Here is a 15,621-nt window from a genome sequence, read left to right on the forward strand (position 1 = left end):
CGGATCTCTTCCAATCAGTCGGCCAGATAGTTGTCTTCCAGATTTCTTGTCAGAGATGAGTGAGTGCCTCCTGTGCCGCCTAACTTTCTTGAAAGATTTCAATTTTTATTCCATCAATTCCTGGTGCTTTGTTCTTTGCCAATTCCTTCAGTGCACCTTGGACTTCCTCCCTCAGTATCACTGGCTATTGATCATACACTACCTCTTGAAACAGTTGAACATTAACCATATCCTTTTGGTACAGTGAATAATTTCTGTGGAGAAACATAGAACACCTATAAAGATGACTAAACAGGAGAAAAAAATATTAGAAACCAGTTTTCTCACTCTATACTGTCTCTGTTGTCACACTCCTTATTCGTACATTTGTCATCTGTGGTTCAGAGTCTTGCATTTTAGATTTTGTTTCTGGAATCTGGGACCTTTTAAGAAGCCATGGTACTGGAGTGGCTTATGAATTGAACTCCTAGTTGTAAGCTCAACAGCTCCATTGGAGAAAGATGAGGCTTTCTGCTCCTGTAAGGATTTATGGCCTTGGAAACCTGGTACAGGGTCACTGTGAGTGGGAACTGACTCCAGGGTACATGACTGCTAACACACTTTATTCCATTATGTACTGGAGATGTCTTCTTGAATACACAGCAGGCACATCAAAATCATCAGCTTTCACACCTATCTATTGAGTGTGAAATCTGCTCAAACTGGTCTTTAGTTTATGAAAAGGCACCATCCATTCTGTTTCCTAGAGCCAGTCGTCTTCCTTACTTCTCAGTCAACTTTAGTTCTGTAGGTTCCAAATCCTTAATATGTTTCATAACTTTCTATTTACTCTTCATTTTCTGACACTTAACTCCTATCAAGTCACCATTCGGTCACAAGGATTCTGAAATCGTCAGTGAACTGGCTCTTCTGTTCTACTTGAGTCAGTTCTCCACATCGTAGCAAGAGCATTACTTAAATACAAGTCCCATTCTGTCATTTCCCTTCAAAATCTTTGCTTGTAGCTCTCCTGTCTTGAACTCCTTAGTGTGGCCTAATTATTTGTTTGTGATGTAGATATGCGTCCATTCCTTCCCCTTAAACTCTGTATTTGAGTTATAATAAAACCCTATTCTTTATGAATAGACTGGGGATCAGCAAACAACATGTAAATCAAATCTTACCAGCTGCTTGTATTTTTATCACTTGTAAACTAAGAATTTTTGTACTTCAAAGGGTTATACTTAAATGGTTATTTGACTTCTTAAGAAATAGCTTCAGTTTTGTCTCTTTTTGCCCAGAACCTAAAATGTTTGATATTTATCCTTTTTATAAAGCAGAAATTCTGCCTACACCAGTAATAATTGATGCTCTTTGTCTCTTTGCCCTCACCATACTGTTTGCGTACAAGTTGCTCCATATTCTAGAGGCCAACTTTTGCTTTACTTTTAAGATTTCCTTTAATTTGCCTTTTTTTCCTGTTGTCTCTGACTTTCCAAGACACAGATAGCTGCCATGGTGTTTGAGCACTTACTGTATTGCAGTGGGGGGTGGGTGGGACACATAGCCTTTGAGCATAGCAGTTATAGCCTATTTACATAGTTGTCTCTTGTGCCCAATATTTTTGTTGCTGTTAAGTGCTGTCTGGTCAGTTCCAGCCCCTTGTGTATGTTGATAACTATATTTGTTGACAAAGTCAAGTATTATAATGAGCTATGCAAAGACCTGAAGGTAGAAAATCAAAAAGGAGTAACATGCTAAGTATTTATCAAGCCATTCTGAAAGAACTGAAGAAAAATGTCCAGCCTTGGTGTGCAGTATTAAAGGACTCTAGGGGGGCCGCTATGAGTAGGAGCAGACTCACCAGCCCTCAACAACAGCACCAGTGGAGACTATTGAGTGACGCAGGAAGCATCAAAAGAAGATGGAAGACATAGAGTTACTGTATCAAAAAGAATTGGTCAGTGCTCAGCGATTTTAAGAGGTAGTATATGATCAAGAAATGATGGTATTGAAGGAAGAGGTCCAAATTGCATTGAAGACATTGGAAAAAGTGAGGTACTAGGAATTGACGGATACAAATTGAAATGATACCACACAGGAGATGCTCACTTGCTGTGTCTAGAAATTTGGTAAACTGCTTCCTGACCAACAGAGTGGAAGAGCTCCATATTTATGCCCATTCCAAAGAAGGTTGACCCAACAGAATGCAGAAATCATCAAACAATATCATTAATATCACATATAAGTGAAATTTTCCTCAGAGATAATTAGAAATGGTTACAGTTTAGGGACCTTCCAGAAATTTAAGTGCTATTCAGAAGAGGACATGGAATGATGGATAATGCTGACATTAGATGGATATTAGCTGAAAGCGGAGAGTACTAGAAAAATGTTTACTTGTGTTTTATTGATTATGCAAATCCCTTAGACTCCGTGAATCATGACAAGCTATGGATAAAATTTTGAAGAATGGGAAATATAGAATGTTTTAGTGTGCTCATGAGGAACCTGTTATAGGCAAAGAGGCAGTTGTTTGAACAGAGCAACAATATACTGAGTGATTTGAAATCAGTAAATGTGTGTGTCAGTGTTACATTTTTTCATCAAACTTAATCTGTATACTAAGAAAATAATCTGAGGAATCTGGGATATATGAAGAAAAGCATGGCATCAGGGTTGGAGGAAGACTCATTAACAAGCTGTGATATGCAGACGGCACAGCCTTTCTTGCTGGAAATGGAGAGGACTTGAAGTACTTAGTGATGAATATCCAAGACTACAGCTTTTAGTTTGGATTGTATCTCATTGTAAAGAAAGCAAAATTCCTCACCACTGGACCAGTAAATAGCATCATGATATGCAGAAAATCTTGAAATTGTCAAAGACTTCTACTTGCTTGGATCCACAGTCAGCACTAAGGGAAATAGCAGTTAAGAAATCCTATGATGTATTGAATCAGGCAACTCTATGCAAAAGACGTTTTTGATGTGTTAAGGAACAAAAGTATCCATTTGAGGACTAAGGTGCACCTGACCCAAGCAATGGCATTTTCAATTAACCTCAACAATGTGAAAGTGGGACAATAAATAAGGGAGACCTTAGAAATATTGAATGAACCTTGGACTGCCAGAACTAACAAATCTGCTTTGGGAGAAGTAAAATGCTCCTTAGAAGTGAGAATGGCGAGACTTCATATCTTGTACGTTGGTCATGTTGTCAGGAAGTACCAGTCCCTGTAGAAGGACATCAGGGAAGGTCAGCAAAAAAGAGGAAGACCTCCAACAAGATTGATACGGTGACAGCAACGATGGGCTCCAACACGATTGTCAGGATGGCGCAGAACCGGATAGTGGTTTTTATTCTGTTGGACATACAGTCGCTGGATGGCATTTAACAACAGCAGCAGCATATTTGTTGAGTTAGTAACATTTTGTGTCATGGTGGTTCTATGGAGGATGGGATAAACACTGATCAAAATTAGCTCAAATGTCAAGACTGGTGTCACACATGTACCAAGAGAGTATGAAAAGAAACATTGCTCATGTAGTGAGATTTTCTGGGGACAGCAGGGTGGAGGGCAGGTACACAAGGTATCCAAGTGACTTGAGTGGAGAAGGTGGCAAGGTACTCGGGTTTTGATTGAATTTAGGGGCTGGCCAGTCTGAGGGTTCCCAAGTAGAGACTAGCTTTGCATGATTTGAACTTTAGCTCTGGTAGCGTAGTGGTTACGAATCGGGCTGCGAACCTTAAGGTCAGCAGTTCGAAACTACCAGCCGCTTCGCGGGAGAAAGATGAGGTTTTCTACTCCCGTAAAGATTTACACCCTCGGAAACCCTGTACAGGGTCGCTATGGGTCGGAACCGACTCGACGGCACTTAACAACAACAACAACTCACACCTGGAGAAGGGAGAGCTGGGCTTTCTTTTGAGCTTACTCGGGTGTGGTGCAACAGGTGAAGGGAATGTTTGGCTTTGAAAGCTGTTAGTGGTTAAACCTTAAAAACCAAATACAGACTTTTCATTTGGGGGTTGGAGATGAGCTGCTTGTGATGATCTATAAGACTATGAACGTGAGTAGGGGTGAGGTAAGCTTTTTCCAAAATTAATTCTTTCTTACTATAAAGTTGTTAAGTACTTTTTAGAGAAAAATAAAATGGAGTGTAAAGAATGTGAACTGTTATATAACCTAATGAAAGATTACAGCTCTTAATCCTTTAAATATCACTTAGATATTTAAATGTATGAGGATAACAAAATGTGTTTAAACATGACTGTTATTAATTGGTGGCTTCAGGCAAGTTCTCTTGGTAATATACTTGCCTTAGTCGTGTTAGGGTGACTTCCAAAAATCAGAGACTTTTAGTATCATGGAAAGAAATTATTTTAAGGTCAATGATGTTATCCAATTTTTAACAGAAGTCTAGTGGACATCTTTACCAAATCATTGGAGATTTGCAACTAGTTTGTGGGAATGTTGCCCCACAAAAAAAAAAACAATGGTTTTTAAATGGATGAAGCATTTTAAGGAAATCTTCAAAGATGAGCTAAGAGAGGTTGGACCATGAACCTTTACAAATGAAGAAACTGTGGCTAGTGTCCAGAAACCAGTGGGAAAAGATCATAGAATTGCACGGATGCAGTAGCTACTGACGTTTCTTTGGCATTTGGAGTGGCTTCTCATTTATTGTCAAAAAGAACCTTTCAAGATGTATATTCAAGTACAGTTCTGTTAGTGATAGGCTAATATCCATATGCCTACAAAAAAGACCAGTTAATGGGGGCATATCAAATTTATTTAGCAACTATTAATGCCAGATGTGAAGTAATTTAAGTTTTTAGCAACATCTACAATCTGACATAGATCAAATATGCAATCATGACACACTGATCATTGCTGGTGATAAAAATGCAAAATCAGAATCAAGGAGGAAGGATCACTAATTAGAAAATTTGGTTTGGTGATAGAAATGTACTGGTGATTGCATGATAGAATTTTATGAGACCAGCAGCTTATTAATTGGAAATAGCTTCTTATCTATAGCAGAAATGGTGACTTCACCAGATGGAATACACTGAATCAAATTGACTACAGTTGTTGAAAGAGACAATGTAGAAGCTCAAATCATCAATCAGAAGAACACCATGGGGCCAACTACTAAACAGACCATAAAATGATCATATGTAAATCTAAGGTGAAACTGAAGAAAATTAGAAGAAGTACACAGGAGCTGAAGTACTTGAGTACTTGAGTACACCCTACCTGCATTTAGAGACCATCTCAAAAATACATTTAATACATTGGACTCTAATGACTGCAGACCATTCAAGTTGTAGGATGACATCAGAACATCTTATATGGGGAAAGAAAAAGGCCATTACAAAGATCTAAAAATAACAAAAAAGACCAAAATAGATGTAAGTGAAGAGTCTGAAAGCTTGAATGGAGATTAAAGGCAGTGGAAGACATGAATTGAAAGAGCTGAAAAGATTTCAAAGGGCTGCTTGAAGTTTAATATTATAATGAAATATGCAAAGACCTGGAGGTAGAAAAGCAAAAGGAAATACAACTTTCGTTATTTCTGAAACAGAAACAACTGAAGAAAAATTCAGTCATCACGTTGCAATATTGAAAAATTCTTTGAGCAAATATTGATGAAGATAATGAAATATACCATGGAATACCAAAAGAATGAACAAGTCTGTTTTTGGAGAAATACAATGAGAATGTTCGTTAGAATCGAGAATTACTAGAATTTGTCTCATGTACTTTGGACATGTTACAAGAGGAACCCGTCCTTGGGGAAGGATATGCTTTTCAGATGAGGGTCAGTGAAAAAGGAGACCGTGAGTGTAATGAACTGGCACGGCGGCTGCAGTTAGCGATTCAAACACAGCAGCGATTATGAGGACGGCACAGTCTGCGGCAGTGTCTCATTGTGTTGTGCCTAGGGTCACAAAGAGTTGGGTACCTCCTCAGTGGCACCTAATAACAAGTATACTATTGATATACGTACTGAGAGAAGTTGAAATAGTTTCTCTCTGTGTTTATGACATCAACTTGATACACAGAAGGATTCCTTTATGAGAGGGCTTGATTGAATTTTTTCAATTCCTTAATTTTTAATCTGTGCTTGTCTTTGTGTGTCAGTTCTGTGTCTTGTCGATAGCATATTGAAAGATACTATTTGCTTATCCATTCTGCTCTTCTCTATCTTTTGACTGACCAGTGTAATTATTGGTAGGTATGAATTGCTTGCAGTAAATTTGCCCTTTTTTGGTTTCATTGTTCTGCATGCGTTCCTATGCTAAGTTAATGTTTTGTGGGTGCTTTTTCTTGTCAACTTCTTAATAGTTTTAATGTTTACAACATCTTGATGGATTTTCTCTTTCTTGATCTGATGTGAAGGTATATTAAGGTTCTTTTTGGTTACCCTGTACTTTATTAATTTCTTTTCCATTTTAATACAGTCTAATTTTTAAATCTGTCTGAGTTGTTCACCACCTGGAACTCTGTAGCTGTATACATTTCCTTCCCTCTGTACTTGTTCTTATCATATATTGACATCTTATTCCCTCGATTCAGTCCTGTAGTCTGTACACTTTCAGGCCTGGCCTGAATTTTGGTTGACGTTGCCACTTACATGAATTTCCAGTTGTCATCTGTTGTTGGTTATCAGTCCAAAAAACTCCTTTTAATATTTTTTGTAGAGTTGGCTTGGGTTTTACAGAGTGCTTTAAGTTTTGTTTTTCTGGGAATGTGCTTATTTTACTATCGTATTTGAGGGACAGCTTTGCTGCTTGGGCAGTTTTTTTCTTTTAAAAGTTTTGTCAGTGCCTTCTTGTCTGTATGGGTTCTGCTGAGAAATCAGAGCTTAATCTTACTGGTTTTCCTTTGTAGGTAACACTCCATTTTTCCCCAGTTGCTTTCTGGGTTCTTTAGTTGTGTTGATAATGGTATGTGTTGGTGACTTTCTTTTGGGGTCTATCCTGCTTGGGGCTTATTCTATTTTTTGAATGCTTATCTTCTTTTAATGATATTAGGGAAATTTTCTTCTAGCAGTTCTTCAACTTTCTTTTCTCTGGTTTTCTTTGTCTTTTCCTGTTCTGGAAATCCAGTTCCCCCTAGGTTGTTACTCTTCATGTTGTCTCACATGAATCTTAGGCTTTCTTCAGATTTTTTTCTTGTTCTCTTTTCTGATTGTTCTGCTAGTTTACTCTAGTATTAAGCGATTGACCTTCTAGTTCACTAATTCTGACTTTCATTGATTCAAATCTACTCTTTTGCCCTATCAGTATATTGTCCTTTTTTTTTGTATTTTAATATTAATCTTTTGGATTTCTGTTTACAGGTTTTGCATTGTTTCCAGTAGCTTATTTGTTTTGTTTGATTGTTCATGTGCCTTTCTGAATTCTTTCTTGTTTTCCTCAACATTTCTGTCAAAAGTTTGTAGGTAACTAAATATTCTTCTGAACTTTCTTTCAGAGACTTCTAGTACCTCTTTTTCCTCAAAAACATTGTCTAGCTCTGCTTCTTGATTATTTGTTTGAACTAGTCTGCTTTATTTTTTCATATGAACGAGGCATGTGGTGGTGTTGTATTTGGATTAAGGTGATAAAAATGTGTTGGTGTATTCATTGGCATTCCCCAACTGCCTTATGGTGGGTGTTATCCGGGGGTAAGCTTGTGCACTGCTCTCTGTTTGCTGCTTGTGCAGTTCAGCTCAGGATTAATTTTGCTGGCCTTGGTTGTTGTTGATCCGGTTGAGTCCCATTATTGCAACCACCATGTCAATCCATCTCATTGAGGGTCCTCCTCTTTTTAGCTGATTCTCTACCAAGAATGATGTCCTTCTTTAGGATTGGTCCCTCCGTATGACACATCCAAAGACTCTGAAAAGTCTCAGCATCCCTGATTCTACGGAGCTTTCTGGCTCTACTTCTTTGAGAATACGTTTGTTGATTCTCTTTACCAACACCGCAATTCAAATGCATTAATTCTTCCCTGGTCTTTTTTATACATTGTCCAGCAATCACATGTTATGTGAGATAGTTGAAAATACCATTGTTTGGGTCAGGCACACTTTAGTCCTAAAAGTGAAACTTTTGCTTTTTAACTTTTTTAAAGAATTCTTTTTGGTGCAGATTGGCCAATGTAATACATTGATTTTTTTTGATTTCTGCTTCTGTGGGCATTGATTGTAGATTCAAGTAAAATAAAATCCTTGACAATTTCAGTATTTTATCTTTAATGATGATGTTCATTGGTCCAGTTGTGAATTTTGTTTTCTTTACATTGAGGTATAATCCATGCTGAAGACTTTAGTCTTAGACTTTCATCAGTTAGTGCTTCAAGTCCTCTTTGCTTTCAACAACATGATTGTGCCATTTGCTTATCACTAGTTGTTAGTGAGCTCTCCTCCGATCCGAATGCTACATTCTTCTCTGATTATTGAGTCAGTATACAGTTTGCCTAAGTATAGTGAGAGGATGCAGCCCTTTTCTGATTTTAGACCATTGTTCTGTTCAGGCAAGTGCCTCTTGGTTCTTTTACAGGCTCTACATTAGCACAGTTAAGTGTTATGGAATTCCCATTCTTATGATCTATAGTTATGATTCATATAGTCAAATGCCCTTGTATAGTCAACAAAATACAGGTAAACATTTTCCTGGTGTTTTCTGCTTTCAGCTAAGATCCATCGGATATTAGCAATAATATCCCCTCATTCCATGCCCTCTTCTGAATGCGACTTGAATTTTTGGCAACTCCCTGTTTTGTTTATTGTGTTCTTTAGGCATCAGAGTAAGAGCCTTTAAGAGCAAAACACTTTTATTTCTAAGGAGAGATGTTAGCTAAGAAGATTGCAAATAGAACCCATCAGGAACCATGACCGAAACAAAACTAAGCAGTATGGTAATAGTAGGAGTTGAGTACAAAAATGGATATTAGTAAATGTGTCATTCAATGCTGTCTCATTCTTGTATGTCAGTGGTCCAGTCCCTAGGTATAGCAAAGCATAATTACCCATATCAACTATGAATAAACTTTGGGTTGTTGTAAAGTGCCGTGAGAACTGACTCGACAGCACTTTACAATAACATGTATGACGACATTGTATAGGGTTTCCAAGGCTTGAAATCTTTGCAGGAGCAGAAAGCCTCATCTTTCTCCACTGGAGAAAAACCAACTTTGCAGTTTGAAGTCCAGTGGTTAAGAATCGGGCTGCGAACCACAAGGTCAGCAGTTCGAAACTACCAGCTGTTCCGTGGGAGAAAGATTTCCAGCCTCGGAAACCCTGTGCAGGGTCGCTATGGGTTGGAACCGACTCCATGGCACACAGCCCAGCCAGCCAAGCTTATCCTGTGAAATGCCCCAAACTTTGGGCAGTTTGTCATTATTTAAAGTTTATCAGGGTAGTTCTTAAAACCATGAATTCAGGCGCTGAACCTCGGTGGTGGTCAGATACTAGTTTGGCTACAGACTTTGGTTGTTTGTTCATTAATTTTTGCCATGTATGGGGATTACCATAGTCACTACCTCTTAGAGCTGTTTGAAGATGATATAAATTGATATGTTGAAAGTGCTTATTAGAACAGTATCCTGTGATACACTATGGTAAAAGTGCTTAGAACAGTATCCTGCGACACACTATGTTAAGTTTTTAAAAATAAAAATCTGGTAGGGAGGAAGACTAGGATGTAACAAATAGTAAACCAATTGAATCTTTTAAAAAAAATTTTTAACTTTTATTTTTAAAATCTGTTTTATTCTTATAATTCAAATATTGAGTAAAACAAGGTTGATCATATTATGATGTTTTCAAATCTAATAATTTCATAAATCTTTGAGTCTGCATTATAGTATCATTTACTGCTTTTGCTCACAGGATATTCTGAATAATCTTGAATCGTGTGATCTTGAGGATGACGACCTTATGCTTGATGTGGATCTGCCTGAGGATACATCTATTGAGAATGGTGAGTGAGGACAGTATTAAACCCCAGAGGTAAATAGGTAAAGTCATTTGACTCAGTCATCTGTTTATTTGTTTTTTGTAGATTTCCTAATCACAGTTAAGAAAGTCTTTTAAGACTGAGAACCATTCTTGGTGGCAGTGTTCATTGTAGGCTATGGAGTTGGTTCTGACTCATAGCGACCCTATATAGTGTTTCCAAAGCTGTAAATCTTATGGGAGCAGAAAGCCTCATCTTTCTCCCATGGAGTGGTTGGTATATTTGAACTGCTGACCTTGCGGTTAGCATCCCTACTCATAACCCACTATGCTATCAGGCTTCCTTGAAAATCAATTTTAAGTGAAGTAAAATATATTCATTTGAAAATTTAACTAAAATTGAAAACCTGGTTATGTAGTTCTTGGTTTAATTTGGTATGATCCAATGACATCTTATATTTATGTTTAAAGTAAGTAATCAATGAAATTTTTTATTTCTGTGTATGTATATATATATATATATATATCCATTTTTTCCTCCCTTTGCCTCATTTTGGTTCTAAGAAGTTAATATAATTAGAGAAATAGATATTATTGTCATGTAAATTAGCTGTTAAAATTATTGCATTGATAAAAACATTATAAAGAGTAATTCTTCTGAATAAATTGTTCTACCTGTTATCACTCCTCATTCCAGTCTATTTCCCTCTCCAGATTTCTGTAGCTCCCTGGGTTGGACCTCAGATAATCATGCCATGCCAGTCAGTGGGCTTTGGACTTTCTTGCCCCCACTTACATTGCCTTTGTGGGGTTGTCTGACTTAAGGGTTAGTCAAGAATCTCAGACCAGCCTAGGAAAAGCATTGGAGCTAAGGATTGAAATGATGCTTATCCTAGGCTGAGAAATGGCTCCAGAAAGCTGAGTGTGCGCTGATAGCCAACATTTGCTCAGTATCCTTGGCTTCCCAGGGGTCGGGGATGAACTAAAGAAGGCTGGTGTGTTGACAGACTGAAGTGAGGGCTTTCCCTGTCACTGTAGTCAGTCACAGGGATGGGAGGAGCTCCGATTCAGGCTTGAGTAACAGAAAGCCAGCAGTCTAGAGGACAGGGAGAATGGTCTCTCAAAACTCTCCTCCAGATCCTCAAAAGCACGCACATTACAAAGAGCAGTGTACATTAGCTAAGCATTTTGATCTGTTTTTCTTTACATTCCACAGTGAAGTGAGTAAGAACAGAGCCTTTTCTCTTTATCTTGAAAATCACTTCATTCCCAGGGTCTTCATGATCCGTTGATTAAGACAGTTATTCCTGATAACCTCCAGCTTAATTTAAAGGCTTTGTTGTTGTTGGTAAGTGCTGTCGAGTCGGTTCCGACTCACAGTGACCCTGAACAGGGTTTCCGAGGCTGTAAATCTTTACGGGAGCAGAACGCCTCATCTTTCTCCCACGGAACAGCTGGTAGTTTCAAACTGCTGACCTTGTGGTTCGCAGCCTGATTTGTAACCACTATGCTACCAGAGCTCCTTATTTAAAGGCTTAGACACATCTTATTTTTTTCCAGAGGCCATAAAACTAAAGGTCAAAACAGTTTTTCTGAGGGGAGATGGGAGAGTTTTTAGGTTATTTTCTGCAAGGCAGAAACTAGAATTCTCTAAGGCACAGATTGCATGCTTTCAGGTGGAGTCGAAATCCTTAATCACACCTGCAAGGTCCTAAAATTTTACCACACAAGATAATAGAAGAGGGCTTCAAAAAGTTGATGGATAAAAATGGAATTAAAATACAATGTAATTTTACCACAGATATTTTGACTCCCCTTTTATTTATGTTCTCAGGATTAGGACACAGACATTCCAGGAACTATTACTCATGTGGCGTTGTGGGTTAATGCGCTGGACCACTAGCTCGCATTTGCCATATTGGCCAGTCTTTTATTCTTCCTGCCCGAAAGCTATCGGTCAGTCTCAGAACTGTGTATCAGGATCATGCTAGTGATAGTTCAGAAATGCATCACCAGTTATGAAAATTGTGTCTCCACCAGTCCTCGTTTGGCACTGGTCAGTGGGTCTGTGAACACCTTGTACAAAGTCTCTGTGAGTTGGAAGCAACTCTGTAGCACTAAACAACAACAACATTAATAAGACTGTTGTGGCCAATTTGTCTTTGCTTTGGTGGGTAATTTCATGTAAAACTGCTGTGCACATTTCCATTTGGGGTCCTCTGGTGCTGCTTAAAGCAACTGTCCTGCACGTGCCAGAGATTGTCCTCCTGTAATTTGCATCCAGGACGGCTTCGGTGGTGGTGGTGGTGGTTGTGTGCCGTGGAGTCGGTTCCTGCACATAGCGACCCTGTATAGGGTTTCCGAGGCTGTAAATCTTTATGGGAGCAGAAAGCCTCATATTTCTCCCGTGGAACAGCCGGTAGTTTCAAACTGCTGACCTTGATATTAGCAGCCCAATTTGTCAGCTACTTGCCAACAGGTTTGGAGGTTCCAGTGCACCCAGAGGTGCCTTGGGAAAAAGAACGGGTGATCTGCTTCTGAAAAATCATCTATTGAGAACCCTATGGAGCGCAGTGTTGCTCTGACACACATGGTGTGCTATAAGATGGTTAAGCACGGTGCTACCCAGGGCTCTTGAGGAACCACGAGGACACTTGAAGGTCATTTAATCTGCTTTCATGCTGAGGTCAAGAAATTTTATCATTCTCAAAGCATTTCGAAATCATGGACTCACAGAGTTTGCCTCTGGCGAGGGTCATATTATAGGGGTTCTGTGACAGCAGATCCTGACTAATGTTTAAGCCTTAAAATACATACAGCTAATCGGCAAGTTTAAGTCTGATTAGTCAGTTTCTAATAAATCTATTCAAGACATAAATAGTTTTTCTTGTAATGGAAGAAGAGTGTTGTTGTTGTTGTTGTTGTCAGGTGCCATCGAGTCGGAACCGACTCATAACAACCCCATGAACAGCAGAATGAAACAATGTCCGATCCTGGGCCAACCTCACTACCGCTGCCACACTTGACGCCATCAAAGATGTCACCTGGCTGATCCATCTCATTGGGGGTCTTCCTCTTTTTCTCTGACCCTCCACCTTACCCAGCATGACATTCTTCTCCAGTGACTGTTCCCTCCTGACAATATGTCCAGAGTATGAGAGATGAAGTTTAGCCATCTTGGCCTCCAAGGAGCACTCTGGCTGCACTTCTTCCAAAACAGATCTGTTGGTTCTTTTGGCAGTCCATGGCACTTTCAGTATTCTCCTCCAACACCACAACTCAAAGGCATCAAATCTTCTATGATCTTCCTTATTCACTGTCCAGCTTTCGCATCCATATGAGGCTATTGAAAATACCATGGCTTGAGTCAGGCGCACCTTAGTCCTCAAGCTGACATCTCTGCTCTTCAATACTTTAAAAAGTTCCTGTGCAGCAGATTTGCCCAATGCAATACGTCATCTGATCTCTTGACTGCTGCTTCCACAAGTGTTGAGAGTTGATCCAAGAAGAATGAAGTCCTTGACAACTTCAATCTCTTCTCCATTGATAAGAGTAGCCGGATTTAAAGTAGCGGTTTATAAAGTCATGATGAACTGTGCGAAGGAGAAAAGTGCTGGAAGTACAGTCAGAACGCTCTGTAGAAGCGACGATGGGGCCTCTCTGTCTCACATACTGGGACCTGGAGAAGTAGAGGGGCACTACTCAGGAAGACCCCCAGAGACATGGGTTGACATATTGCCTGCAACAGTGGGCTCAAAAGCAACGCTTGTGAGTATAGCCCAGGATCGGGCAGTGTTTCGTTCTGTTGAACACAGGATTGCTCTGAGTCAGAAGTGACTCAGTGACTTCACAGCAACAATACCCACTTCCTAGAACTCTCCAGAGGCTTTTCTAGTAATGTGGTTATAGCAAATTATGTCTAAATCAAACCTAAACTGGAGATGTCAGGTAGGTACCAAACTTCTTCTGGGCAAAAATTCTGATATGGGTAGAATTACTAATTGTTTCCTTAAGAGACTCTTCAAAATGGTAGAAGAAAAATGTAAAAGCATTCAAATGAATTCTCTGTCAGATTCTTCCAAAGTCCATCTCAAACGTAAAGGCCTTTCTCCCACTACTCCTCTTTCTCCTTTTATGCCTCTCAATTTCCCTCTCTCTGCTCCATCACTCCATGGACCTGTTCACCTCCTCTGCTAGCTTGCCAGAACCTTTGAAAGTCTTTTAACGGTTAACCTGCCTTCAAAACAGGGCAAACCCCTTTAGGCTGAACTAAGAGCCATGGCCAAATAAGGTCTAAACAAGGTTGAAATAACTTTGCAGCACCATTTTGAACAGTTTTGTGAATTTATAATCCAATGTCTTCAGAGTTGTATGGACTTCTTTCAGTATCATCTGTTGGTGATCAACTCTTATGATTGAACAGCAACGAATTCCTTGTGACTGTTTGCGTTTCTGTCCATCTTTTGAAGCCTAATGTGTCGCTCAGTATTTTTACCTTTAGAATTCTTCAGTACTTTACCTTATGGCTTGAATGTGTATTCCTTAGGTCTTTCACCTTGAGAAATGCTAATTGTATTCTTCTCTTTGGTTTTCTAACTCCAGTCTTTGCACATTTCATTATAATGTGAAATTTTCTATTCAGCTCTTTTACCTCATCATTTCTTAATTTGCTTTAGCTATTTTATGTTCATGAGCAAGTTTCAGAGCCTCTTCTGACATCCATTTTAGTCTGTTGTTTCTTTTTTTTGTCTAGTTACTGACCTTTTGCTTTCTTCATGTATGATGTCTTTGGTATCATCCCATAACTTTTCTAGTCTTTGATTATTAGTGTGCAGTGTGCCAGATCTGTTTGTGAGATGGTGTCTAAATTCAGATGGCTTATACTCAAGGTTGTACATTGACTCATGTATTTTTTTTTTTTTTTTAACTTTTATTGTGAATTGAGTGGTAGTTTACATGGGACCTCATCTCTGCCTCCATCTCTGGTGTCACTGCTTCTTTGGATAGAGTCCTACATTCTGTTCATACTCTTCTCCTTGATGGTCCTAGGGTCCTCTCTTCCAGGAATGTAAAATTAACTACTCTCCCCTTGATGTTACAAAACTTCTACCTTTACAGTTGTGACAATTGCAATTCATCATGATAACAATTACTCACTATTGAATCATAAGAATCTTATCCCCATCTCTTTTCACCAGACCCATCTAGACAACATGAAAACTTCATTGGGGATTCTACCTTCTCCTGCACACTCTGAAACTAAATTTCCTCTGGGAAACTTGTAAGCCAGTCACTTCGTGCCTTTGTAGCCCCACCCCCACCCCATTTTAAGTAACCAATGTCTAAGTTGCCTGTCCCTATCAACCCTATGTACAGAAGGGATAGGATTGACCCTTGATGTGAAGACTCCTTTCCTCTCCATTGGTATTTTGAGTTACTACATCCATAAATATAGGTCAACTTCATCAAATTGTTCAACCTCTGATCTTGCAGTCCAGGAGCAGAGGACCTTGGAACCATCAAGGGAGAAGAGTGAAGTGCAGGACCCTAAGCAGAGAAGCAATGACACCAGAGATGGAAGTAGAGATGATGACATGGAGAGATGCAGCAGCTGGGGACCCTGGATTCAGGGTGGGAGAGGGGCTGTATGCTGACTGCCAGGGGGTGGGCTTGTGGGGTGTGCCCTTTG

General features: G+C 39.2%; 1 protein-coding gene across 2 annotated transcripts in view; it reads left to right on the forward strand.

The window, feature by feature from the left end:
* Positions 1 to 15,621, forward strand: part of CCSER2 (coiled-coil serine-rich protein 2) — a 148,719-nt gene that overhangs the window by 21,979 nt on the left and 111,119 nt on the right. For both annotated transcript variants that reach the window (XM_006872453.1, XM_006872454.1), the window contains exon 3: positions 9,867 to 9,957. In XM_006872453.1, coding sequence (XP_006872515.1) covers positions 9,867 to 9,957 — 91 coding nt within the window. The remainder of the gene's footprint in view (positions 1 to 9,866; positions 9,958 to 15,621) is intronic.

The sequence above is a fragment of the Chrysochloris asiatica genome, unplaced genomic scaffold (genome assembly GCF_000296735.1).
Source record: "Chrysochloris asiatica unplaced genomic scaffold, ChrAsi1.0 scaffold00198, whole genome shotgun sequence".
NCBI classification, from domain to species: domain Eukaryota; kingdom Metazoa; phylum Chordata; class Mammalia; order Afrosoricida; family Chrysochloridae; genus Chrysochloris; species Chrysochloris asiatica.